The sequence below is a fragment of the Callorhinchus milii genome, unplaced genomic scaffold, assembly GCF_018977255.1.
Source record: "Callorhinchus milii isolate IMCB2004 unplaced genomic scaffold, IMCB_Cmil_1.0 Scaffold1, whole genome shotgun sequence".
NCBI lineage: Eukaryota > Metazoa > Chordata > Chondrichthyes > Chimaeriformes > Callorhinchidae > Callorhinchus > Callorhinchus milii.
In genome coordinates, this window is record NW_024704742.1 from 5,454,001 (window position 1) to 5,479,585 (window position 25,585).

Consider the following 25,585-nt stretch of genomic DNA (forward strand, 5'->3'; position numbering starts at 1 on the left):
TCCCACCTTTGTCATTTATTTATTATTATTTCCTTTCTCAGCAGTTACCATTCTGAAAGATTTCATTGGCACTGCCACCTACAGTGCCTTCCAAAGGGGTCTTTGGCTTGCAGGGTAGACAAGAGCTGTGTGAGAAGAATCCCTGGCCCCGCAGACTGATCTGTCCCTCCAGGTCCTGCTGATGAGTCAGACTGGCTAGTCTGTCGTTAGCAATGCCCTGCACCTGCCTGCCCAAGGTCTACCCCTAGAGACATTGCCAGGCTGGCTGGTCTGTCAACAGCAGCATCTTGGATTATTGTGCATGCACTGGTTTAACTGGTTAAACTCCAGCAGTGTACCATCGACATAATCTGATGTCTCCAAGCCTTGGCTCTTGCCAATTTGCCCCTTATGTTCTCAGGATGTGTCCTTCCAAGACAGCATGCGCATTTCGTTCCAGATACAGGGAAATTTCCATGTGTGGGTGGCAATTATATATGGAACTCTTAGTCTGGTTTGGATACTCTTAAGCTTGCCAGACATTGCTCTCAAAACATTGTCTCAAGAACCAGAATGCCGAGACTACCACAGAGGATCGACTCGATTCTGAAATTCTGTGGCCAAGCAACCTTTGACCCTCCCCCACCACTCCCCATGTTGCTTTTTCCTCTATCTTATCACTATCTTATCAGTTTCCTGTATTCATTAAGTCTGGGCCTCTTCCAGAAACAGCAGATCATTGCCGCAGTCAATACGTCCTTTGCACAGGGTGTTTAATGCACTTAGATTTCTCGATTTCCAGGCTGTGCACCATCCTGGCTCAGTTGTGCACCAGCCTGGCTCAATTAGTAGCACTTTTGTCTCTGAGTCAGGTATTTTGAACTCAGTCTCGCTGATACTCCAATGCAGTGCTGCGTTGCTGGCGGTGTTATCTTTTTGAATGAAACGTTTAAACCAAAGCTGTGTCTGCCCGTTCATGTTGACATTGAAGATCCCATGGCACTTTTCGAAAAGAGAAGGGAGTTGAGACGGATCTTGAAGGAGGCATAGGGAGGGGTGAGGTGGAAGGGACTGCGGGGTGGAGTTCCAGAGGGTGCGCGCAGAGTGGCAGAAGGCCTGCCCGCCAATGGTAAGAACTCTATTGGAAAAATGACCGTGAAATGTACCAATGCTTTGTGCTGGTGAACTGTGATGTGCTATCTTTTAGGCTCACAAACAGGTGCTCTGTGCATTGTGATTAATCTGCTGTTATGAAAAATAACAGTTCTTAGATTGTAGTCTTTTGTCTCTACAGTTCAGTATCGGAATTAATGCATCTACTCAACTCTCTGCAGGTAAATGGAAGAACCAGAGGCTAATTTGGTCCAAGTTCGCAAATCACACAAAGTTGAACAAATGGTATCAAAATGGCTCCGACTTACAAGAGATAACTCCCAAAGGTGCGATTCCCATTCGTCTGTTAAAATAGGTGTTTAATAGAAGTTTATTGCTATTTACTGAAATAAAGCTCCCGGAGCTGGTATCAACACGTAGAGTTCTACTTCTTGGTGAACGATTGGATATATAAGGAAACCGATTCATCTTTTTCCTTTATTTCCCACGTGTTAAAGTTCACAAAGCGTTACATCACTTTAATCACTGACATCGGAACAATCCGGCAGCAGCTGGAGTCTGGTGAATAATGCAGGCTGAAATCCACAAGGGTCGGACATTGTCTCTAAACAACAACCAGGGATGATTCCCTTTTTATATCATTACAACACTGTGTATGTTATATACACACACACGTTATCAACAACACATTTTCACTAGATGGTGATCATGATTTTGTACTTCTCTGTTGCCCACATACATGGTGATTTCATTCATTTTGCAAGCCATGGGAATACTATGAACTTCCTACCCTGGCTCATGGCAGTATTGTTTCAGACTATGACTGTCCAGGATACCCAATAACATGCAGCTCAGAAAGATACAGGGAATAATTGTCTTCTAGAGTCGGCACAGAATGGCTGATACACAAAGTGGAAGACACATTCAGTGTTCAGGGTATCAGCGATGGTGGGAATAGAATATTGTGAGTACATCATCCTCAGACACACCAGGCCTGCAGTCCTTGATCATGGTGTAGTATAAAAGTAATAAAAATGCCCCACTTCCAGGCCCTTGATGTGTGGCAACATTTACTAAAACAAAGAAAAGGAGTTCCATGAAATGTCAGGCATCTGCCGGCTGTTCATTACAGTACAGTGTTTAAGACTGCTACCATCTGTTCACTCCCAGTGTAATGGCTTCGATAAGAATGCTGTTCTTTTCCAAACATTTTCCAAATGTGTGACCCATTTAACCAGTTAGTCTTTTGATCTCAGCTTGGCCACAAGCAAACAATAATTGCACTTCTTTGTTATGTCTTAAAAGCTTTTATGAAATATTTATCTGTTCGTTAATCTTGATCTCACGGTTCCTGGAATCTCTCCCACAAAGCATCTATGACAGGTGGACACCAGATTAGGATTTGTCACAGGGAGTAGAGTTGCATTGTCCAAGTGCATAAACACTGAGGTAATATATTCATTGAATAAACTTACTCCTGAATCTTACTTTCAGGTGAGGAGATGGGGAAAGATTTCAATTCAGTGTGTTGTAATCCTGCAATCAAAGAATATTCATTTGCCTATTCTGAATATTATTTTGAATGTACTAAAGTTGAGATGCTGAGATCCATCATAAATGTAATCCATACGACGCAACATTCCCGTTTCCTTTACTGATCACCAAAACACAGACCTGTCTCGAAGCACCACCTTTTGATGCAGAGGGAGATCCAACAGTAAGTCAGTCATACATTCTGACTTGAGAGAGGTTTGAAGTCCTCTGAATGATTCTTTTAAGAAATGCATTAAATAATAATAATAATCCTTGCATTTGATATAGCACCTTATTGTATCTTCGAGACGTCTAAAGCTCTTCACAGAATATACTGTAAAGTGGAGTGACTGTATATTTTGTGGGTGAAACGCGGCAGCCAACTGCGCATAGCAATGTCCCACAAACAGTCATGGATAGACAACGAAGTACATTCTCTACAATAAAGTGTCCATTTTCCCCCTTCGCTATTTTACATTTGTGATACCTGTGATCACCATGATTGCCATATGAATCGCTTTCAGATGCCCTCAAGACGTGAAAGGCGCCACATCAAAAGGAAGGATTGTTATTGCTTGTTATTACAGTTATTACTGTCATTGCTACAATCTGCTTGCCACAGTTGTGGTAGCTGTGATGTGGTGTCAGTTCTCAGTCTGGGGACCATCTCTGACCAGCTATCACCCAACATGGATAGGGAGGCAAGACTTGTTGCTCCTGAAACTTTCTAACTTGGAGCATTATTATCAGATGATCGCAGAAAGTCCCGACTCGAAGCTACTAGATCCTGTGTGGACAAAACATGAAGGTAAGATAAGATTGAAAAGGTTTTATTTTATTTTTCATCTTAGGAATCGAAATACAACTGAAGGAGCCTCAGCCACCACCACGAACCAGTCGAGCTTCCCATTGAAAGTGTCCGTGAGGATTTATAAAGACTCGTTGCTGGAGTATGGATTTACTATAACAGAGGAAACACCACTGTGTGTAAAGTCTGTCACTGCAGGTAAATAAATACCTTTGGAGTTCACAGCAGCCAACCACAGCCACCAAACCCACTTGTGTATTATCTGTTGTCTAATGGACACATTTATATACTTGCTTTCCAGCAGGGTCACTATATCGTGAAACCATACCTGATTCCTACCTACCTCCCTCCCTCCCTCCCTACCACCCACATCCCCACCCTACACAGTGATGCTCCTAACTGGTGTCAGCGAGGTTACGGGTTCAAATTCCACACCAGGATTTGAGATCAGAGCGGAAGATGAAAAGAAAAACAAAACAATAATAATAATCGGTAACTTCAATCCACGACTGTTTGTGGGGACGCTGCTGTGCGCAATTGGCTGCCGCGTTTTGCCCACAGAATATCCAGTCAATTCGCTTTACAGTATATTCTGTGAAGCACTTTGAGACGTCTCGAAGACGTGATAAGGCGCTATATCAAATAATAATAATAATAGTTTTTCTTTTCACATTTTTCTTCCCCGCATTTTTTACTCAAATTCAAAGCCTGTTACTTTTCTGTCTCCTGTTTCCACTCTCCTTTTTTGAGGTGGGAACAACTTTGTGAAAAAAAAACAACCCCCTGACATGTGATCGGTTCCAGGGGCAGTTTTTCCAGCTGGGAAAGAGACAAATGGCAAAATCCCATGATCGGGACTTGTTAAATTTGTTCCTGGCATGTGCGAGCACTGTTGAAGCAGACAACACAGTGTCAATGCTTCCTCTTTATCTCTTCAAAGCACTCATGATTTATCGGCAAGTGCAGATCTGGCTCATCAGGGAATTGCCATCCTTGTTAAGTGATCTTAGGCAGATAGCGACAGCACATTCATCAGCCATAGAAATACACCACCATATTTATCACTGATTAAGGAAGCCAAATGCTTCAGCACTCGATTTGTGCCAAGTGACTTCTGTTTTTCTACCCTTACCCACCTCTACCAGTACCACACAATCAGGGCATTAAAATGTGATGTGTGATGTGAAAATTATCCCTCTAATAATAATAATAATAATCCTGCATTTGATATAGCACTTTTCACGTCGGGAGGACGTCCCAAAGCGCTTCACAGAACACACTGTAAAGTGAATTGACTGTATATTTGTGGGCGAACGCAGCAGCCAATTGCGCACAGCAATGTCCCACAAACAGTCGTAGATTGAAAATGACCAATTTATTATTGTTTTTCTCTTTATTCTGGGACAACTGAGAAGTTGCAACAGATTTGATGATAAGAAAAAACCCCTTTGAGTTCACCGAGCGTTTAAAGCATATTCCCGAAGCCTTGAGTTTTCAGCCCGGGGAGAGATGATCACTGAATCTGACCTGTCTCGTGAGGCTATTATGTTTTCCAGCGTTACATACTTCAAGCCCTGCACGATCAAAGTGTTCAGTGGCTCTGCAAAAGGTAAACCAGTGTGTAATCTTCTGAAAAATCAGCTTAAAGAAATCCCTGGATTCTATTTTGAAAAGGGTTTATTATTGACTGGATAGTTGATGCGTAGAAGGAACATATGCACATTTTAGTAATGTTTGTGATTGCTGCACTACAACAACGATTTGCACTTATATAGTGCCCTCCATGCAGGGTAACATCTCAGAGCACTTAGCAGTAGCGGTGACTGACTTCAAGCCGGGTGGGGAGTGGGAGAGATGACCGTAAGCACTACAGTATTGAAAGGAGATGTGAAATGTTGACAATCCAGCTATCTCAATATCTCTCCCATGTCTTAGATGGTCCTGGCGAAGGGAAGCTGTTCCCGGGAGATCAGATTCTAAACATAAACAATGTGCCGGTGGAGGACATTGCAAGAGAACACTTATTTAACATTATCAGGTAACAATCTCAAAATAACCATTGATAATCACCGAGAAAGACTGTCAAAACTACGAAATTCATAAGTCGACTCAATCAACTGGGGAACAATGAGGCACTCTGTATTACTAGCTGTGCAGGAAGGTCCTGGTGGGATTCAAATTGGGAGTCTTTATCTTTCCAGTTTTAATCGGAATCTGCCTGGTCCTATCAAGATATTCTAAGATAACCAGCAAGTGATATAGCACCTCAAATTCCATTCCATAAATATGGTTTTCGAAAACAATTGTTAGTTCGATGAACAGCATTACTCTGTGTGACCTTTGGTTTTAAAACTCGCTCTTGAAATAAAAAAGAATACAATGTGGTCCTTAAGGGTGAACCAAGGTGTGTCCACTCAGCCTTTTTGAGGCTAATACAATTTCCATGGTTAAAAACAATGATATCTATGGGGAGGTAAATAGTTTTGCTAGGGCTAACTGGCTTTGAGTTAGACTGTTTGATCTGTCACTAGAGAAATCCAGTAATCTGATGGCTGACCAAACTGTTTGGCTTATTGATGATGCTTGGAGTTGTAGACATGTTGTCATTGGGTTGGACAGCCCTATTTGTATAAGTACTATAAAACGCACCAGTGATTTTTACTGGAAAGCTATGCAGACATCATTATAGTTTGACTAAGAGTAACTGCCTTAACCTGAGAACTGTTAACTAGTGGAACAAGTTAATGCAAGAATGGGGAATACGAAAGCAGTTGAAGCATTCATAAAGTATGCAGATTGCAGATCCCTGGGAAGCAGACTTACATGGGAGAGGCAGGAGGACAAGAGGCGGTGAACCTGTCTGAGTGGGTGGTGGCGATGGATCAAATGAGCTGCGTCGGACAAATAGCTGTCTTGTTTCTGTATTCTTATATTCTATTGTTTATTGCAGTGAATGTGGTAACTCTCTTGCAGTCACTGTATTGCGATATACCACTGTGAGTACCACCCGTCTTATTCTTATTCATTGGTGATAATGTTGTAGTGCATGAAGTCAGATACTAAGCCCTTGAACTGCACAGGAATATCGACGGGTCTGAAAATGGGCCTAATCTGCCGTTATAATGATCTGAGTGGCAGGTGACCATTGAGACCTGAGATGAATGGGTTTAGTTATGATGAAACGCTGGGTACACTTGGGTTCTGTTACTTACAGCTGAAAAGGTTAACAATAATAATCCTCATGTTTGATGTACCCTTGCGCCTTGTCACATGACATGTCCCAAAGTGCTTCACAGGATTTACTGTAAAATGTAGTGACTGTGTATTTTGTACACAAACATGACAGCCATTTGTTAACTTGTGACCTGATAGAGTCATTCAAAATAACAAGGGAAATTGACAAACTAGATAAGACACAACTCTTCACTCGACTAACCAGGTCCAAAAAGTAGCGGTGATAACCTTAGAATTAGACCCAAATGGTTAGAATGAGATCAGAAAGCATTTGTTCACGAAAAGGGTTGCGATATGCATTGTAGATTGGGAATGTTTACAAGAGAAAAGGTGGGGAAACGGTGTTAAACGTTATTGCCTGATTTAATGGACTGGGAAACTGGTTCAACAGACTAACTTGGCTTCTCCTGTGCCCATAGACCAATTATGTCAACGCTATAAACTTAAATCGGGAACTTCCGACCACCTCACAGTTAGCATAATCGGAGCAAAATGACAGGGCAAAGGGCAGATACATTATTCTGTGTTGGAAAGATTAGGAATGTAGTTCTGCAAATACAGTCTGTTCCGTTACATAGCACGCCACAATTAGAACCGTAGTTTCAGTGAAATCACCATTTGACATTGTGCTTTATGTCTATTTTCAGGGCCCCAAGTCATCTTTTCTTACTGAGGAAAAGCGGGCAAGGCTGAAGAGTAACCCTGTCAAAGTTCGCTTTGCTGAGGAAGTGATGGTTAACGGCCACACGCAGGTTGGTACCGGACTGCTTAAAGCCGCCACAACTAAACTATTGTGATCAGGTCAATGAAAACTCGTACTCAGAAGTCGGACATGAGGCTCTTGCACTTGAACTGTAAAGCTTTTGCACTGGGGGTGTAGAGATGCCGAGGAGGTCGAGAGTTGGCTATTGTGACACACTTCAATGGTGTGATGTCGCTGCCCAAAGAAGCTTCACGACGTGCTGGGAATATTGCAGCTGAGGAGATTCAGAGGCACAGAACACAACAACAGTCCTGTTGTGGAGTCCTGTAGCTCAGTGGTTAGAGAGCTCGCCTCGCAAGCGAGAGACCTGGGTTTGATTCCCGGTAGGGCGAAACCTTGGGCAACTTTCCTTACTCGACACGGCTGATCAGCACAGCCGTTGGATCATCTCTGGGACCCTCGCTGCTCTGTGTGGCTTGACTGAATGCTGGTGAATGCCATTTTATTATATTTGTTGTGACCTTCCATTCACTGCAACCTATTTCAGTTGAAATGTACAAAGCTGAGGAAATCTGACAGGCATTCATGGTTAGAGTAACAGTGAGACGAGGAAGATGGTTCTAAACAAATGTGGCAGAGGCGGAAAGTTTGAGAATAGAATGATCTAACAATACGTGTGCTCCGTCTTTTAAACAAACTCTTGTCTTTTTCTCCCACACAGGGCAACTCGTTGATTTTTATGCCCAATGTTCTCAAGCTGTATTTGGAAAATGGACAGACGAAAGCATTTAAATACGATAGCAATACGACTGTGAAGGTAGTAAAAATGTTTTCACTTACTTCAGACTGTGCATTAAACCTTTGCTAATTTCTCCCCCACAAATAGTCCTCCTGTTTTATTGATTCACCAGTGAAACAACCCAATGACTTCAACAAGAAATTTCCGTACCCTTGTCAATAAAATGGAGGAGCAAGAATGACACACAAGGGTCTAATTGGTGAGATTGTGAATAGTGGCTCTTCCAGGAAGCTGAGGAAATCTATTCAGACACCAAACCTCCTCCTGGCACTCAACGGCCACAATCCACTTCACAAAATTTTAAACTGAGATTGATATCCAAACGGAGTTCCAACAGGTCAGCCTGAGGCACAGCCAGGAAACCTATAGGATTTACTTCTTCCAAATACAGTAGAAGCCACTTTAGCCGGACACTGGTTAACCTTGGATGCCGGGTAAATCAGACAAAATGCCCGGCCCCGATTCATTTGTATTCTTACCTGTGGCTGTTGTTCAGGTGGAAATGCTGACACTGAATATTGAGCTTTGAGCTTCAAACTGTCCAAACTCCTGGGCCGAATGGCCTCCTTCTGTGCTGTATAATTCTATCATTCTATGAATGCAGCAGACAATTAGCCACAAACAGCATGAGTCAATGACCAGTTTTATTTGGAGGATTGTTGGCTGGAACACAGGATAAACTCCCTTCTATTTTCAAATAGAGTCATTGAATGTTTAAGGTCCACCTGAACAGACAGGACTTTGGTTTAATGTCACACCTGAAGGGCAGCACTTCAGCAATGCACTTCAACCATATACTCCCAGCACTGCATTGGATTGTCATCTTAAGACTAAATGCGCTCAGACAGATAGGAAAATAAACCGAAGGGATCCAAACTGAAGCAAACACGAGACTGCATGGGGGGGAGCAAGTGTTTTCTGAAGAGATCGTCCAGATCAGAATCGTCCTTTGTCAGTGAGCTTGTTTTCAGCTCCAATTTTGAGATCGGCATCTGACAGGTTATCAATTTGTTCTGCGAGTGGATAAAGTGATATTGACTAGGAATGAGCTTGAGTGCCTAAACCCAACACTCAGCTCAACTGGCCTTTACAGAGACTCATATATTTTAAATGAAAGAAAAGAACTCTGCAGATGCTGTTATAGTTTTGCAAGCTAATGCACATTATTAAAAGAAAAGCTTTTAGGAACATTTGGACATTGACATAACTCGGAGAGATGTCAGGTATTGTGAAAGGTAAATGTGCTCATGAATCTATCGACAGCAGATATTAGGTTGAGTATTTTCATATATTAAAGGCTGGAGACTCTACTGGGGGAAGATGCTCCTTTGGATTTTGCTTCACTGTTGTTTTATTTATATAAATCATAGTGTCTCCCTATTGCACCAGTTTGAATGATTTCTTTTCCACCCAACAACCCCTGTAGCCTCTCTGAGTAAGATCGCTAGCTGGATTCTGGAGGGATTTGAGCTGTGGATTCACAGCTATTGAGTGGGACTAGAACCGCTGAACCTCATTTCAGATATTTCAGACTTGAACATACTTGGGAATTGGGCAGGTCGATGCAGATGAAATTCAAACTAGAGAAATGCATGGGGACAAAAAATCCAGGAAGCAACTATTATTTAAATGGGAAGAAAATAATCTGTATGGAAACTGAAATGGACTTGGGGATCCTGATTGACAATAAATTGAAGCTATCTCAACAGTGCTTGGTAGCAGTGAATAAGGCAAACCAGATGCTGAGTTGTATTAAAAGGCCAATATTGGGCCAAAATAGAGCAGTGGGGAAATACATTGGTGTGACCGCAATTGGAATAATGTGGGCAGTTCTGGTCACCACAATGTAAAAAGGATATTGCAGCGAATAAGAGGGTACAGAGGAGGGCAACCAAAATGATTGAGAGGATGGAGGACTGGACTATGAGAATTGATTAGATAAACTGGGCATATTCACGCTCGAGTAGAGAAGGTTGAGGCATGATATGATTATAGTCTTTAAGATTCTGAAAGGACTCAATCATGTAGACCCTGATAAGTTGTTTTATCTTGTATAGAAGAGTCGAACCAGAGGATAAGGCCTGCGATTGAAGGGCGGTAAATTCAGAACAAATCTGCAAGGAGTGAACTTGTGGAACAGGCTCTCAAGGGAGACAGTGGAAGCAGAAATTCTTGTTTGTTTTAAGAACAAATTAGATAGATTTCTGCTGGAAAATAATATCTCGGGATACAGTATATAGTTTGGGATACCACATGTCAAGCGACTGCCAGGATGGTGGAAGGCGAACTAGATGGACTTTGGTCTTCTTTCTCCTAGAAAATTCTTATGTTGTTATGTTCTCATGACACATATGCGCCTTAAAATTTGTCACACAGAGAACTTCAACCCATGAGTCTCGGGTGGATTTGTACTGAGATCTCGGAGGCGAAAGATCATTACTTGAATCTTTCTTTGTGTCTTATCTCCTACATGTTACATGGGATAAAGCTAGGAGATTGTTAGCAGTAGGATTAGTGTTAACCTACTAAAATTAGCCCCTTTATAATTAGAGTATCAGAGGTCTCTTTTGGATAAAATAAAAATCTTCTTAAAAAAAATCCAGGAAGATGATAGTTTAAACTTTCTATTTTGAATTTACAGGATATTATTCTAACTCTGAAACAAAAGCTGTCCATCCGTTGCATTGAACACTTTGCTCTAGTCCTGAAGGAACAGTACAGCACCTCCAAGGTGTATCTCCTACATGAAGATGAGATCATTGAGCAGGTAAGAAGAGCCTACGCTATGTTCAGTGTACGTGTGTTTGCTTTGTGCATGGATTGTGTTGTGCTGTATTACTACAATACGAATCCTTTATAATGAATGTACACTTTAAATGCTTTAAATAAATATATTCAGCTCAACCGTGTGTACTTCCTTGTATTCCCCCTTCCAACCTTCTGAAGAGGTCCATTTGCCATCTCCTTTTTGTTCTTGCTTTTGTCAACGAGGCTGAGCACTGACATCAAGAGATTAGCTGCGGAAGGGAGTGAACATAAGATATTCCTGTGTCCTGGTGGCAAAACTGCTTTACTTCTCTCCTAAACATCTTCCAAAACATCAAGGCAGTTCAGACAACTCCCAGGACAGGGAAATCAGCAGGGAAATCAGGAACAAAAGATAAATTTGAAGTTCAAAGCCAAGCATGCAAAAGCAAATCCAGGAAAACATTTCTTCACACAAGGGGATGTAATTGTAATAATAATAATAATCCTTACATTTGATATAGCACGTAATCACGCCTTTGAGATGTCTCCCTCCATGTTAGAGTAGAAAAAAAATATCCGATTTGTGAGACTTCTTGAGGGGATTCCTTCGTAATTAATTCAAGTTGTGCGAATGGAGATTTTTTCAGTAACTGGAAAAAAACACGCTCTCATATGAGGAAACTCCACTGCAACACCATTGACCTCTAAAGTGGAGTTCTCGTGGTAGGAATTCTAATGGGATTCCTTAAGAAATCCATGTAGAAACATCTCAATTTACACCCCCAAAGCGCTGCCATGCATTAATTAAATAGTGGAGTAATAATAATAATAATGATCATCGCATTTGATATAGCGCTTTATCACGTCTTGAAAGAGGGGGAGGTTGGGAGTAAGTTGGAGGGACTCCAGGATAGAGTTCCGGAGAGCCGGGACAGAAAGGCAGGAGCTGTGTGGGAAGAATTCTTGCTCCCGAGCCTTGCTGACGAGCCAGGCTGGCTGGCCTGTCATCAGCCGTGCCCTGGAGCCTGGATCAGGAACCAAACTGCTGAGAGGCCAAAGTGGGTTGACACGATTCTGACATTCTGTTGCCCAACAAGTTACCTTGGAGCCAGCCAGCTCAGCGACAACCTCACGTATTTCTCCCCCAATACACAAATAGGTATGGGTACACACATTGAGCCAACTGAGGTCCAAGGAGACCGCACTTACTTCCCTTCTAAGGAGGATAGTCACTAGTTGATCCAATGCAATGGATTTCAGTCAATTCTGTAATTGTGTAATTATTCATTGTTCATTACAGAATTATTGCCAACTGTAATTTACATTCTACTTTGCACATGGTTAGCACTACCTACAAATTTCCACTCCGTTGCTTGACTGAACATTAGAATGGGATTACAACGATACGGTGAAACAATTGCTTGTTTTGGAGATCAGTATAAAGTCAACCCCACTGTGAAAAACCTTTAGCTGTTATGGGAAATCATTAAAGTATCTCTCTTTTCGCAGACTCGGAAATGTCTGCTTGGAAGAAATCAGTGGAAATAATGAGAGACATCTCCCATACCTCAAAATATTCACTCTAAGACAGTTTTTTTCCAGATGATTTTCTTATCCTTTAAGGATGTTAAGCACATTAATAATAGATTGATTATTGATGTAACTGCTATTATTTACAGGTGGTGGAAAAACGGGAACCCCATGACTACAAATGTCTCTTCAGAGTTTGTTTTCTTCCCAAAGACCCCCTGGACCTTCTTCGAGATGATCCAGTTGCATTTGAATACCTCTACAAACAGGTACCTAAATTATTATCAGACACTGTGTGTTGCTATTTTACAATGATGAAAGCATTTTCTAGAGCAAGGGATTTCTTCACGCACAATTTTGTATTCCTTCACTAAAAGAACAATTGTTTTGACTATAGGTGTGCATTCAATTCTGCCCAGTTACTTTTTGAAGATGCTCCATGCATTGCCTTAGCATCGTTTTCTGTGCAAAACATAATTTGCACTTAATTTCGGAGTGCTCTAACCACAAAGCTACAGGACTCCAAGCTGTATGAAAGCTATGCCTTGTTCCTCAAAGGCGCTTCAAACTTTTAATAACGTTGCTGACTGTGTATACTGATATAAATAGAAATCTATTGTAATGCTAAGTAAGACTTAGGAGAAAACAATACGAAGCTGGATTTGCATATCAGAGGAATATGAATATGTTACTTGAAAGGAATTAGGAAAGGCTGCAAACAGCTGGGATTTGCCACACATCGGGGTAGCTTTGATTGGGGTTTATTAACAGCGATGAAAATACTATTTGCCACGTCAATAATTTACAATCGGGGGAACCATGGTCAGAGATCTAACGGTTTACTACTGCATTCACTAATTTGTAAAATATTTTGAGACCGTGTACCTGGATCCAACGGGTCCCATCAAAAAGTCCATGTTTCACACTTTCAAAAACTATTTACACTGACCCCAAATTCATAAGCATATTGTCATGAGCAACATCAGTCAGGGTGGAACATGAAAAAGCCAATTGACCAACCAGTAGATTAGTTGGTAGCATTCTCACCCGGTGTCATCACAACCTCAACACAGTCTTCTGAAAGGATGAATAACCGTTGAATAAGGAAGTGGTGTCTCAGTAGCGACAAATAACCTGGATTTTTCACATTTTGCTTATGTCAATGCCTCTGAGAAATTGAACTCAGAGGATTGTGTTATAACGAAGTTGCTCTGTAGTTTTATTGTAATATATTTGATATTGAGGAACCTTGAATATAAAGGAAAGGAAATGATGATTCAATTCTATGGAGCCTTGGTCAGACCCAACTGGAGTACTGCGTTTAGCTTTGGGCATTGCATCTCAGGAACGATATATTGGCCCTGGAGACGGGGTGCAAGGCATTTACCAGAATGATACCAGGGCTTAAAGGGTTAAATCATGAGGACATGTTGCATAAACTTGGTTCCCTTGAGTTTAGAAGGTTGAGAGGTGATCACATTGATGTTTTGAAAATGATAAAGGTATTCGATAGGGTAGATACAGAGAAACTATTTCCTCTGGTGGGGGAATAAGGTGGCATCATCTTAAAATTAGAGCTGAGCCATTTAGGAGGGAAATCAAGAGGCAGCTTTTCACCCAAAAGGTAGTGGAAATCGAGAACTCTCTCCCCCAAAAGACTGTGGATGCTGGATCCATTCACATCTTCAAGACTGAGGTGGACAGATATTTGATGGCTCAGGGTATCAAGGGATACAGTGCAAGGGTAGATAACTGGAGTTGAGGTACAGATCAACCATGATCTTATAGAATGGTGGAACAGGCTCGAGGGGATGATTGGCCTAACCCGTGTTTCTATGAATGACTTATAAAACGTTTATAATATACAACAACAACAACAACAAGATTCCATTTATAAAGCGCCTTTCACGTCAGGAGGACGTCCCAAGGTGCTGCACAGTTGGGTCATGACCCGAGCATTGGGGGGAAATGGTCAGGGTGAGGGGAGGGGAGGGAGGGAGCGAGGAGGGGGGAAATGGTCAGGGTGAGGGGAGGGAAGGGAGGGAGCGAGGAGGAGGAAGAGAGTCGAGAGGGGAGCTGAAGGCACGGTCAAAGAGAAAGGTTTTGAGATCGGCCTTGAAGGAGGAAAGGGAAGAAGCGGCGAAGGCACTGGGGGATGGAGTTCCAGAGCCTGGGGGCTGAGAGGCTGAAGGCCCGACCACCGATGGTAGGGCGGTTGGGGCGGGGGACGTGGAGCAGACCGGAGCCAGAGGAACGGAGGGTACGGGCAGGTAGGTAGGGGGATAGAAGGTTGGAGAGGTAGGAGGGAGCAAGGCCATGAATGGCCTTGTAGGTGAGGATGAGGATCTTGAAATCAATCCTCTGGGGGATGGGGAGCCAGTGGAGGCGAGCGAGGGTGGGAGTGATGTGGTCCCGAAGCCTGGTGCGGGACAGTACACGAGCTGCAGAGTTCTGGATGACCTGCAGTGTGGAGGGAGGTGGCGGGAAGGCCGGCGAGGAGAGAGTTCCCATAGTCCAGCCTTGAGGTGACAAAGGCGTGAACCAGGGTTTCAGCAGCGTGAGGGGTGAGGTAATGCCGTAGTCTGGCGATGTTCCGGAGGTGATGGAAGGCGGTGCCAGTTGTGGTGCGGATGTGAGGGAGAAAGGACAGCTCAGGGTCGAACAAAACGCCGAGGTTCCTGACTGCTTTGCGAGGTGGAGAGTGCAGCCTTGGATGCTGATGGTGTCAGCGCCTGAGGTGCGGAGGCGCTGACGTGAGCCAATCAGGAGGGCCTCGGTTTTTCGCACGTTGAGCTGAAGAAAGTTGTCTCTCGTCCAGGACTCGATGTTCCCCTACTGCCCCAACCAAAAATGTCCAGGTGTGTTATAATATAACACACCTACGTTGAAAGTTTCCTCTGAACTCCCTCCATATTAGATAGCAACTTAACATGTCATCACGAGTAGACTGTGGACAAGTCTTCATAAGACTTGATGAACTGTTCATTGATCACTTTGGTCCAGAATCAACGGTAGAGCCATCGACCGCTGTTCAGGAACTCTCACAAAATCAGTTTTGCTTTGCACCTTCTCTCCCTGCCTTCAAACTGTACCTCATCATGTCTTGTGCAGCAGCCTTAGCTTAGTTTGTAGCATTCTCACCTCTGGGCCAAAAAGCTGTAAGTTTAATTGATTTTCATATTCTTGGCAGTATAGTGGGATGCAGATCTGGCCGATGATAGTCCTGAACCTGTCCACTCCCTCCATGCTGCTCCATGTCCCCCACCTTCAGGCTCTGGTCACCCTCTACTCTTACCCTCCCGCCCTCCACCCCCCTGATCCCAAACCCCAGCTTGGGTCCAAATCTCCTGACTGTCCACTGCCTTGGGATGTCCTCCTGCCATGAAAGGTGCTATACAAATGCTATTTGTTTTTGTTGAGACACACCTGGTCCTCCCATTATTTAGCTCACTGGTTAGAGCACTCGCCTCGCAAGCGAGAGACCTGGGTTTGATTCCCGGCAAAGTGAAATGTTGGGCAAGTTTCTTTGCTCCACACGCCTGTTTAACCTAGCAGTAAGGAGGAACCCGATTGTTAATCTATTGGCGGATCACTTTTCCGGGTGTAATAATTCCTCCAAATTTTTTTAAAAAAAAATAATAAATTGGTCACTTCAATCCACAAATGTTTGTGGGACGCTGCTGCGTGCAATTGGCTGCTGTGTTTCGCCCACAAAACATACAGTCAATTCACTTTACAGTAGATTCTGTGAAGCGCTTTGAGACGTCGCGAAGACGTGATAAGGCGCTGTATCAAATGCAAAGGTTATTATTATTTACAATACTTCTTAACATTATCAAAATCAGATGCCAGTAAATGTATAAGTGACTTTGTCTAACAACACTGACTGCCTTTTTTTCAGAGTTGCAATGATGTGCTGCAGGAGAGATTTGCCATGGAGATGAAATGCAATATTGCAATCCGGTTGGCAGCATTGCAGATACAGGAATGTATTCTCAGCTCTAAGCAGCATCAGAAAGTCTCCCTGAAATACATTGAGTAAGTGGGTCTATTTAAAATAGTTACAGAACTGAACCAATCCACCATGATTGGTTTTCAGAGATCTAAGCAGCAGCTGCTTAAGCTCCACACCTCCAACTGGTGGAACCATCTCTCAATGGGAAAGGACGTGAGCCCGAGCTGTGGGCAGGAAGACGGTGGCAATGCTCTCACACATTTCACGCTGAGTTGTGTTGTCCAACACGAAGCTCAAAGAGAGCTCCTGGTACCTGCTCAAACCCAGGCTTGTGGTTGGGGCAGTAGGGGAACAAATAGAGGTGTGAAAGACTTGGGGGAGAGAGTTGGGGGAAGAGTGGGGTGGATGGCAGGAAGAGCAATTTTGTCTATTTTCGATTCAAAAAGAAGTGCATGACCTCTTCTCCACTTGTTGTACTGCCTTGGTGCATCCTCAAGTATTGTTTAGGATGCACTATTGTTTAAAGCGCTCTGAGATGCTACCTGGCATGAAGGGCACGATATAAATGCTGTTGTTGTTCTGGGCTTATTTTTTCAATCCTATTTAAAATTGGATTCACCTCTATGAGGTTCCCTCTGAGCTGTCTTCTCTCAAGACTGAAGAGATCTGGCTTGTCTTGTTGCTCAGAGGTCATTCCTCTGACACAGGAGATAATTCACGTTGCTCTCCTCTGCATTGGCCCAAGGAATTAGTGTCGCGGTGACCAGAACATTCCCAACAACCCTCTGAAATAAATCTGACTGCCTAGCTCAAACCAGAGGTAGCAACAACAGGGAGCATCACACTAATTCTGGTCATATTATAACGCATCCTGGGTGAGATTGTGGAGTCCTGTAGCTTAGTGGTTAGCGCACTCGCTTTGCAAGTGAGAGACCTGAGTTCAATTCCAGGCAGAGGGCGAAACCTTGGGCAAGTTTCCTTACTCCACACACCTAATAATAATCCCTCCAAAACCGAAAACAATAATAAATTGGTCATTTTCAATCCATATGACTGTTTGTGGGACATTGCTGTGCGCAATTGGCTGCTGCGTTCGCCCACAAATATACAGTCAATTCACTTTACAGTGTGTTCTCTGAAGCGCTTTGGGACGTCCTCCCGACGTGAAAAGCGCTATATCAAATGCAAGGATTATTATTACTATATATTATTATTGATGTGTGAAGTGTTAGCTAGGCTCTGCTTTGTAAAGTTATGCCTTTTGTTCAGGAAGGACTGGGGAATTGAGAACTTTGTCTCACCAACTCTGCTTCATAACATGAAGGAAAAAGACATCAGAAAGGCCATTAACTACCATCTCAAGAATAATCACAGCTTGGTTGCACCAGGACAAAAGGTAATCATTTCTAATTCAGATTATAGTGTGAATATTAATTACTCCCTAGTGGTTTCAAGCACTTTTACATTGACCGTGCCGGTTATTCCAACCCTATTCAAATTATTTTTCCTGGGAGATTTCTGAATGGAAGCAAATGAAATAGCAGTTAAATTAGCCTCTTTACATGTAATGATTGCACAGAACTATTATTCCAGTACTCACGTCTGCAAAGCGCAAATGTTCTGGATTGTACTTGGTGCACACATTCTTCCTAAGAGGCATTAAACAGGAAATAGGAGCTTTCTAGACTAGGTTGGTCAAGCCACTGTTTGGTGTAAAAACTGAGTCCTACACATTGGGAGTCCTACAGATTGGTTTTGCACTGATTGGCATAGGATCCTGGTCTGTGCTGGGTGAACTGATCTAAGTCAGGCACTGAGGGTTACAATTGCCTCAACGTTCCAGGATTAGGGAGGGAAAAATCAGACCAAAATCCCACCAGGAACCACACCGGGCAAATTTTGCAGCCAATATCGGGGCGGCAATATCTCATAAACAGCCATGGAGTAAGTGACCAATTTTATCTGGGAAGATAGTTAATCAGGATTCAGGACAGAAACTCCCTTCTCTTTTTGAATAGTGGCACAGGATCTTTAAGGTCTGTGTGTCTGTCATCTGAACAAGCAGATGGGACATTGGTTTAACATCTCATCTAAAGGATGGCACCTGCGGTAATGCAGCACAATCCAAACTCTGTATTGTTTTGGAGTATCAGCTTACACCAGATGGGTTCCAAGACCTAATGTGGGGTTTGAACTCACAGCCTTATGACTCAGAAGTAGGAGTGCGACCAGAGTTGACATACATCACAGTGAGGAGAACATTAAAAAGAATTGGACAATCTAAAATTTAAAAAAAAACAGAAGACTGCTTCCGAATATAGCCAATGTAACCAAAGTGATATCTTCGTTCAGTTGGGGGATCTGGTTTTACATGTAGAGGAAACATTTTGCTTTTGTGTGATATTAAACTTCTACTAAAATGTGTTAAGAAATCAAATCACTTTTTTTCTCTGATTTCAAGCAGCTGATATCGACAGCTCAAACTCGGCTGAATTATCTGAACATACTTGGCGATCTTCGGACATATGGAGGAAAAATCTTTAATGTAACCCTGATGGTATGTGTATGAAAAAACAGAGTGCACGTCCCTTTCTGCTACTTACTACAGTATTTAATTTTTTCCCCTTAACGTATCTCACCAACATTGGTTTCTCCAGTTGCAGGACAGAGAATCGTTTGTCACCCTGTTGATTGGAGCCAAGTATGGCATCAGTCAGGTTATTAACAGTAAGCTCAATATTATGAACCTGCTGACGAACTTCCGGCACATCAGGAAGCTGGAGCTCACGTTCGAGTGTGAGAAGGTCAGCATGGTGAAGATCCACCTACAGGATGTGAAGGTAAAGGGCCCACACCTGCTCTCATTTCCTGCACGGAGGTGCGTTTTGTGCTTTAAACGGTATCGCTGGTGGAAGATCGAAGGAAACCTTTCGCTGATTCAATCGCTGTCTCTGAATTGATGGCATTCACCAATCTAATGTGTCCACCTGCTGAACCAGTCCTCGACTTCTGAAAAATATTAAGAGAGGTTACTTGCTGCCTCTCTGTGTCTGCAAGGGGGAGAAGGGACTCGGAGAGATCACAAGAAAGTTCGGATGAAGTAGGGTGGTGAGTCCTTCCAGAATACCCACCCTACCATCTGCACGTCACAGCATCCAGCTGCTCTGTGAATGAATCCAGAATCCTGGTCTCAACCACTCTGCCTGGTGACCTGCTACAGTCATTAGTTATCCTCTGGGGAAAGAAATATTTCCTGGTGTCAATACTGCACTACTATGTTCAGATGCTGGTCACCTTCTAATGCTTTATGCAAATGGTCATTCTTCGTGAGTGAATTAAGTGGTGAGCGTCTTGATCATTCTTCATGAGTGAAATTGTTTTATACCTCTGAGTTATCTTTCTGCGAGACTGAAAAAATATGTATGATTCAGTCCTGCAGCTGATGGTGCAAACAGCCACTGAGTCACCAAGCGAGTCAAGTTGAGCCATGGTTCCTGAAGATATATGGTGACATAAGAACGTAGAAAAGCAGGAGCAGGAGGAGACCATTTAGTCCATCGAACCTGTTCCACTAGTTTATTACATTTGATCAGATATTTAATCCCAATTAATGTATGAGAAGCGAGGGAAGTGGTGCACTGAAGCTACGCTAATCTAATCACATGGAGGCTAGTTCAGCAATATCTGAAAGAACAGTGGGTATCAGGTGTTCAGGTGATCAATATACCATATCCACAGAACGTTGTTTGCTTGTGTGAACAAATTCAGCTTGTTCAGTTCCAGGAGACAAATGTTGTAATGATGTATCATTGCCTAGTTTTCTTTACGACAGTTGAAAAACAAAAATCAGCTGCTGCTCATTACTTTACCACTGGAGTGTGCGTCGCATGAAGCTTGCCTATGACCAATACTATTAATTATGATAGTATATAGTATTCTACCTGCAATTGCCTCCTTAACAAGAGCAGCAAGGACATTACTTCATCATCTGAAGCTTTAACATATGATGTTGACTTCATGGTCTAGTGGATGATTAGGTTTCCTATTGCACCACAATGAGAGCCTGACACCTTGAGCGTTAAGCAGCAAGCTGTCGGCCTGGCTCGGCTGCTAGCATTCTCACTTGTGAGTCAGAAAGTTGTGGGTTCATTTCTAGAATCCAGAGCAGTCCTGGTGAAGTTCTGTATTGTGGGATATGTCATCCTTTGGATGGGGAGTTAAAACGAGATCCTGTTGTTTCATTCTTAACATATGCTGGAAAGAGGAGGTGTCCTTGTGGTGGGGAGGATCTTGATGTTCCTCCTCATTCTCCAATTGGTAACCACGCAAGCGTTCTAGCTAGGTTTTGCCAAACAAATATGGAGTAGTTGGGGAATTAAATGAACAAACCCTCTGTGATATCTGGTGCTATTGCCGGTGACTGGAGATAAATGTTGTCAGTGAAGGGGAGGAATTAGTTGAATTAAAAAATATGTTGCACGGCAGTGAAAGTCTATTATTTTTAATGTAAATGAGGGAATCAATGCTGACAAGGAATCTAGCCTGCGTCTGTGAAAGGCTTAATTTGACGAACAGCTCTTTGTTTCATTGCTGCGTGTTTCTGTTTTCAGCCCCTGACGTTATTACTGGAGGCTCACTATGCCAAGGATCTTGTGTGTCTGATCGCTGGCTATCACAAGCTGTACGTGAAGTTGGGTGAAAGTATATTCACATGGCCCAGCAGCACCCAGAATCCGCCGTTTACAAACGAGGAAGGTAATACGATAAATACTTCACTGTTTTTTTTTAAAAAAAGTGTTGCCTTCAGACTTTCCTCCCCTCTCCTGCCGATGTTGACTCAGGCTGAAGTGCAGCTGGACAGACACCAAACACACTCTCCCGGTCGTGTTTTCTGCCTTCAATTAAGGTAGGGGATAAAAAAAACAACTAAAGCTTGGTCAGATCCAAAGCAAGAGAACAGACTGAAACAGAAGCAGCACAAGAATCCAAACCCCATTTGATGCTGTACCTTTTCTACTCTTTTCCGTCTAAATGTTTCTCTGTCACTTCCTTTCTCTCTATTTCCATCTCTTTTTCTCCTTCAGATGCTGCGACTATTCGTAGCATCTCAGGACAGATTGAATTCGGCCTTAGACCCGCTGGTTCTGGCTCAATTTCACACTGGCCATTGCTTTTTTCTTATTAATAATCCTTGCAATTTGCATAATCCTTGCTACCTGTCCTTTCATTACACCAAGTCAGTAAATGTAGGACAAAGGTTAGAGCTGTCATCATTGAGCGAATTCCCAGTGTGCGATGGGAAATAAAGTCATGCCAATTTCAGCATGATAAAGTGCAAGGATTAATAATATTATATTATTATGATTGTAATATGATGCCAATAACCGCATATAAGAGAGCCAGGTTTGAGAGAGTCAGCAGTAACTCACTGTCTTATAATATCTAACATTGTTGTGCAACTTGCTGTACCCTGACTTCTGCCGACAACTGTTTGGTGTTAAGATTTGTCAGTATATTGTTTATTGTTGCAAACAGCAGATTTAAAGATATGTTTCCAGAGAATACGTGTGAGACAGTGAAGGTAGAAGGAGATTCTATCAGGATCCCTTTTTTTAAACAATCTAATTTATAATCAATTATGACAAACTTTAGCATTGTATCAGTCTACGTGTGTTTGTTTTTGAATAATAGTTTGTTTAAATTGTAAATGGTGATGATTTAACTGAAGGAATTAGTCACTTAAAAAAAGTGCACTTATGAATGCACACTCACGTAATGTACGTTTGCAGGCATACTTGCGTACCCATGCATTCATGCATGCACACATACATGATCATGCATGTACATCCCTACTCACTGAGACGTGTGTTTTTGAATGCATACGCATACAATCAATATGCATGCACACAGTCGCACATACTCATACACACTGGTGCACACATATGTGCAAGGACAAGTCCATATACGCACGCTCATGCAAACACTCCAAAATATGGGTACATGCATTTGTGTACACGCGCAGACCCACCAGAATTTAAATCAACAAATGGGAAAAATTATGCGCAATGGATAATCAGCCTTCTTTTTTGTAGTTTCGTAGTTTTTTTTTAATCGTAGGTAATACCGACGGTAGGAATTTTCTTTATTTCAATTCCATTTCTTGAAGCTCTTTCAGACCTTTTAAGCACTCTGAGACGCTATCATGCGTGGAGGGCGCTATAATAAGTGCAAGTTGTTGTTGCATTGGGGGTAATTTCTGAAGTTCATGAGTCATGTTGGGTGCGGTTTGATGGACACTGGGTTTTCTGGTAGTAGAATGATAATTCTTAATGCCTGGCAGTGAGTATCGGTAACCTATTTGAATGTGGAAGGCATCAAAATTGAATTCAATCCTGTCAACACTCTATAATCCCATACACACAGCTTTTCAGCAGAAGGCAGTGAATAACAATCAGGAGCAGAAACCTGGGCTGGTTCTTTTCCTCTACCTATCCATGATACTGGGCCAAATGCAGCTCAGTTGGTGTCTTGGCTGGTATCAACTAACCAAACACAGACTGCAATCAAATTGGGCATTGTTTTATGTCTGTGTGACTCGGTTTCACTTTGAAAAGCAGCACTTTCACTGAAGCACTGTGAAAGTTCAGCTTCTTCACGGAACTTCTCAAGTCTTCCTTCACTGACTTTGGATGTAATTTTCTCTCCGTACAGGCGAGGATTCTCGGGGATGCAGTGACTCGGAGTCTTCATCTGAAATTGACTCTTCGTTGGAGATGTCTGCCGAATTCCACAAACTGAGGAACGGATACATCCAGCCGTTGAACGAAGAAGACGAAGAGAATGAGAATTCAGAGAGCGAGGCAACGGACAGCGATTACAAACGGGAAGAGGCGCTGGAAGAGATGAGCTGCAGTACCGGAGATACGTCGGATATCAACGAAGTTAGTCAGGAAAGGAGTGACTGTGAACGAAGCTGCTCTATTGACTCAATGGAAGAACTGGACGTCGAAGTCTCAGCGAGCAACATGTTGTATCAGCAATCGCACTGTGATATTTCTGAAGAGGTGGCAGAGGAAGGCAAAGGTTCCATCCCTGCAGGAAGTTTAGATAAACCACTTACGCGGAAGAAGTGTACGACGGAATCTAAGGACAGCTTGCTTCACCTTTCAGAGGCAGAGGACTCCTTGACTTGCATCAACGTTCTATCTGAGAGTTGCAACAGTGCTACAGAGGAGATGGTGGCTGGCTCTTCGCATGATTTAAGTGACAAGTCCCATTCTACTGAAGGAATGGAAAGTTGCAACCAGTGCCATGAAGACATCAGTGGCAAGGCTGAAGAAGGGCCTGGGCTCAACAATTGGACAGACAGCATCTTGCTAGCTGAGCTGCCACCAGAGACGCCAGCTCCTGACTGTGATATGCTTGTCGATGTTCTAAACATTCCTATTCTGGATCCTCCTCCCGGGTTTGGAGACAGCAGTTCAGATGATGAATTTTTTGATGCAGCAGATAGATTGACTCCTGTTGAACTTCCCGTTACCATTGGAACAGGAGAAGGTTTGTCGTTTTGTTCAAAATACATTTGCTGCTTGTAGCAATTTCTGCTGGGATTTTTTAATAAGGTCTCTGAATCATTAGTGGGCACGCTTTCCGAAAACGGACATTTGTCACCCCATTCCAGGGAAAGGTTGCTCTGGAAATAGATTGCGTCAGAATAGAATTCCTATGGGTTCGGGTCATGCACTTACTGTTCTTCAAAGCATCCACTTTTGTGACTCAGACTCCTTATTTTGGAATCCTGTTTCCAATCTCTGGGGTTTTAAGCCCCAGTGACGTATTCATTTACTATACATGGTAAGTCGATCGGGAACATATTGAAATAAATATCTAGGTGTCAGGAAGTGGGTTTTGTGCTGAGTGGGTGATGTTTGATAATCAGTGAAGCCAAATCAATTGTTGCGGTTAGCAAGTGCAGTGGGAAATGTGACGTAGGCAGATATGCAACCATTCAAGCCATTCATTCCAGCCATTAATTGAAATGTAGAGATCTCAGGCCTGAAAATTCATACGGTCTGAGCCTTAAGAGCATTGTATTCAAAATAAAGCTTGTGCAGAAAGCAGCTATTTTCCTCCAGTTCACAAAAACGAATCTGTGGAAAACCATCAATCCTGAATTGTGGTTTTAAATTCCAGAACAGTGGATTTGCAGGAAAAGAGGAATTTGGGGGATTAAAATTCAATGTCCCACAGTCATTAATTCCTAGCAAAGTAGTTGAATGCTCAAGAGCAAGATTTAAAATGAGCATAAAAGAAAATTCATGAATTTAAAAATACGGTAACTGGTAAATGAAAAGCGAAATGCACAAATTTTCATTAAAATGAACAGGCATGTAAATTATCCTGAACGAGCGCGTGTTCATGAGAGAGGACCTTGTGCTAATGAAAGCACATACACTCTCACCACACATATTACATAGAATTACTTTGAACAATACAGCATGGAAGCAGGCCATTCGGTCCAACCAGCCAATTTACGTAGAGCAATGTCCCACAAACAGCCACAAAGTGCCTATAGCAAAGAATTTCCTACAACATTTTCCAATGTTATATTCTACAGTAACATGGATACGATGGTCTTTCAGGCAAATAATTATCGACTTTGTGACACAATATGCCTGGGTCCAAATCTGGATCCCAAATTTTGCATTATCATTGTAGATAATAATCCTTACACAGTAATCCTTACATTTGCTATAGCGCATTTCATGTCAGGAGGACATCTCAAACTGCTTCACAGGATTACATTGTAAATTGCAGTGACTGGTTTGTTTTGTGGGCAGTTGTGGGATTGCCGCCCAGTACCTGAAATTCTTGTTCCCAAACTGGCATTGGAGCGTTGCTTCACAGGATACCAATTGTGTGAAGTCAGTGTACCGTGAAGCTGCACTTGATTCAAAATAACAATGATTAAATTGCTTAAATCTTAGCATTCACCGATTATCCAAATGTCAGGGGTTTGTTCACACCTCGCACCACGTGATAATTATCACCTAAATTCCAATGTTTTTGAACTGATTCAATGTGATAATTAATATCTAATCTATTTTGAAACACTACATTTTTTCATCCCAAAGTAAAAATTTAAAGTAGCATTTCTTTATAGAGAGGATAATTAATAGCTGG

The 25,585-nt window shown here is 42.5% G+C and overlaps 1 protein-coding gene across 1 annotated transcript in view; it reads left to right on the forward strand.

The window, feature by feature from the left end:
- Positions 1–1,317: 1,317 nt before the first annotated feature.
- Positions 1,318–25,585, forward strand: part of LOC103182164 (FERM and PDZ domain-containing protein 1) — a 29,332-nt gene continuing 5,064 nt past the window's right edge. Inside the window, exons 1-14 of the mRNA XM_042337842.1 lie at positions 1,318–1,418; positions 3,477–3,631; positions 5,369–5,471; positions 6,384–6,429; positions 7,315–7,419; positions 8,092–8,187; positions 10,811–10,936; positions 12,597–12,716; positions 16,349–16,485; positions 17,672–17,798; positions 18,864–18,959; positions 19,060–19,242; positions 21,013–21,157; positions 23,114–23,959. Of these exons, the coding sequence (XP_042193776.1) occupies positions 1,318–1,418; positions 3,477–3,631; positions 5,369–5,471; positions 6,384–6,429; positions 7,315–7,419; positions 8,092–8,187; positions 10,811–10,936; positions 12,597–12,716; positions 16,349–16,485; positions 17,672–17,798; positions 18,864–18,959; positions 19,060–19,242; positions 21,013–21,157; positions 23,114–23,959 (2,386 nt within the window). The remainder of the gene's footprint in view (positions 1,419–3,476; positions 3,632–5,368; positions 5,472–6,383; positions 6,430–7,314; positions 7,420–8,091; positions 8,188–10,810; positions 10,937–12,596; positions 12,717–16,348; positions 16,486–17,671; positions 17,799–18,863; positions 18,960–19,059; positions 19,243–21,012; positions 21,158–23,113; positions 23,960–25,585) is intronic.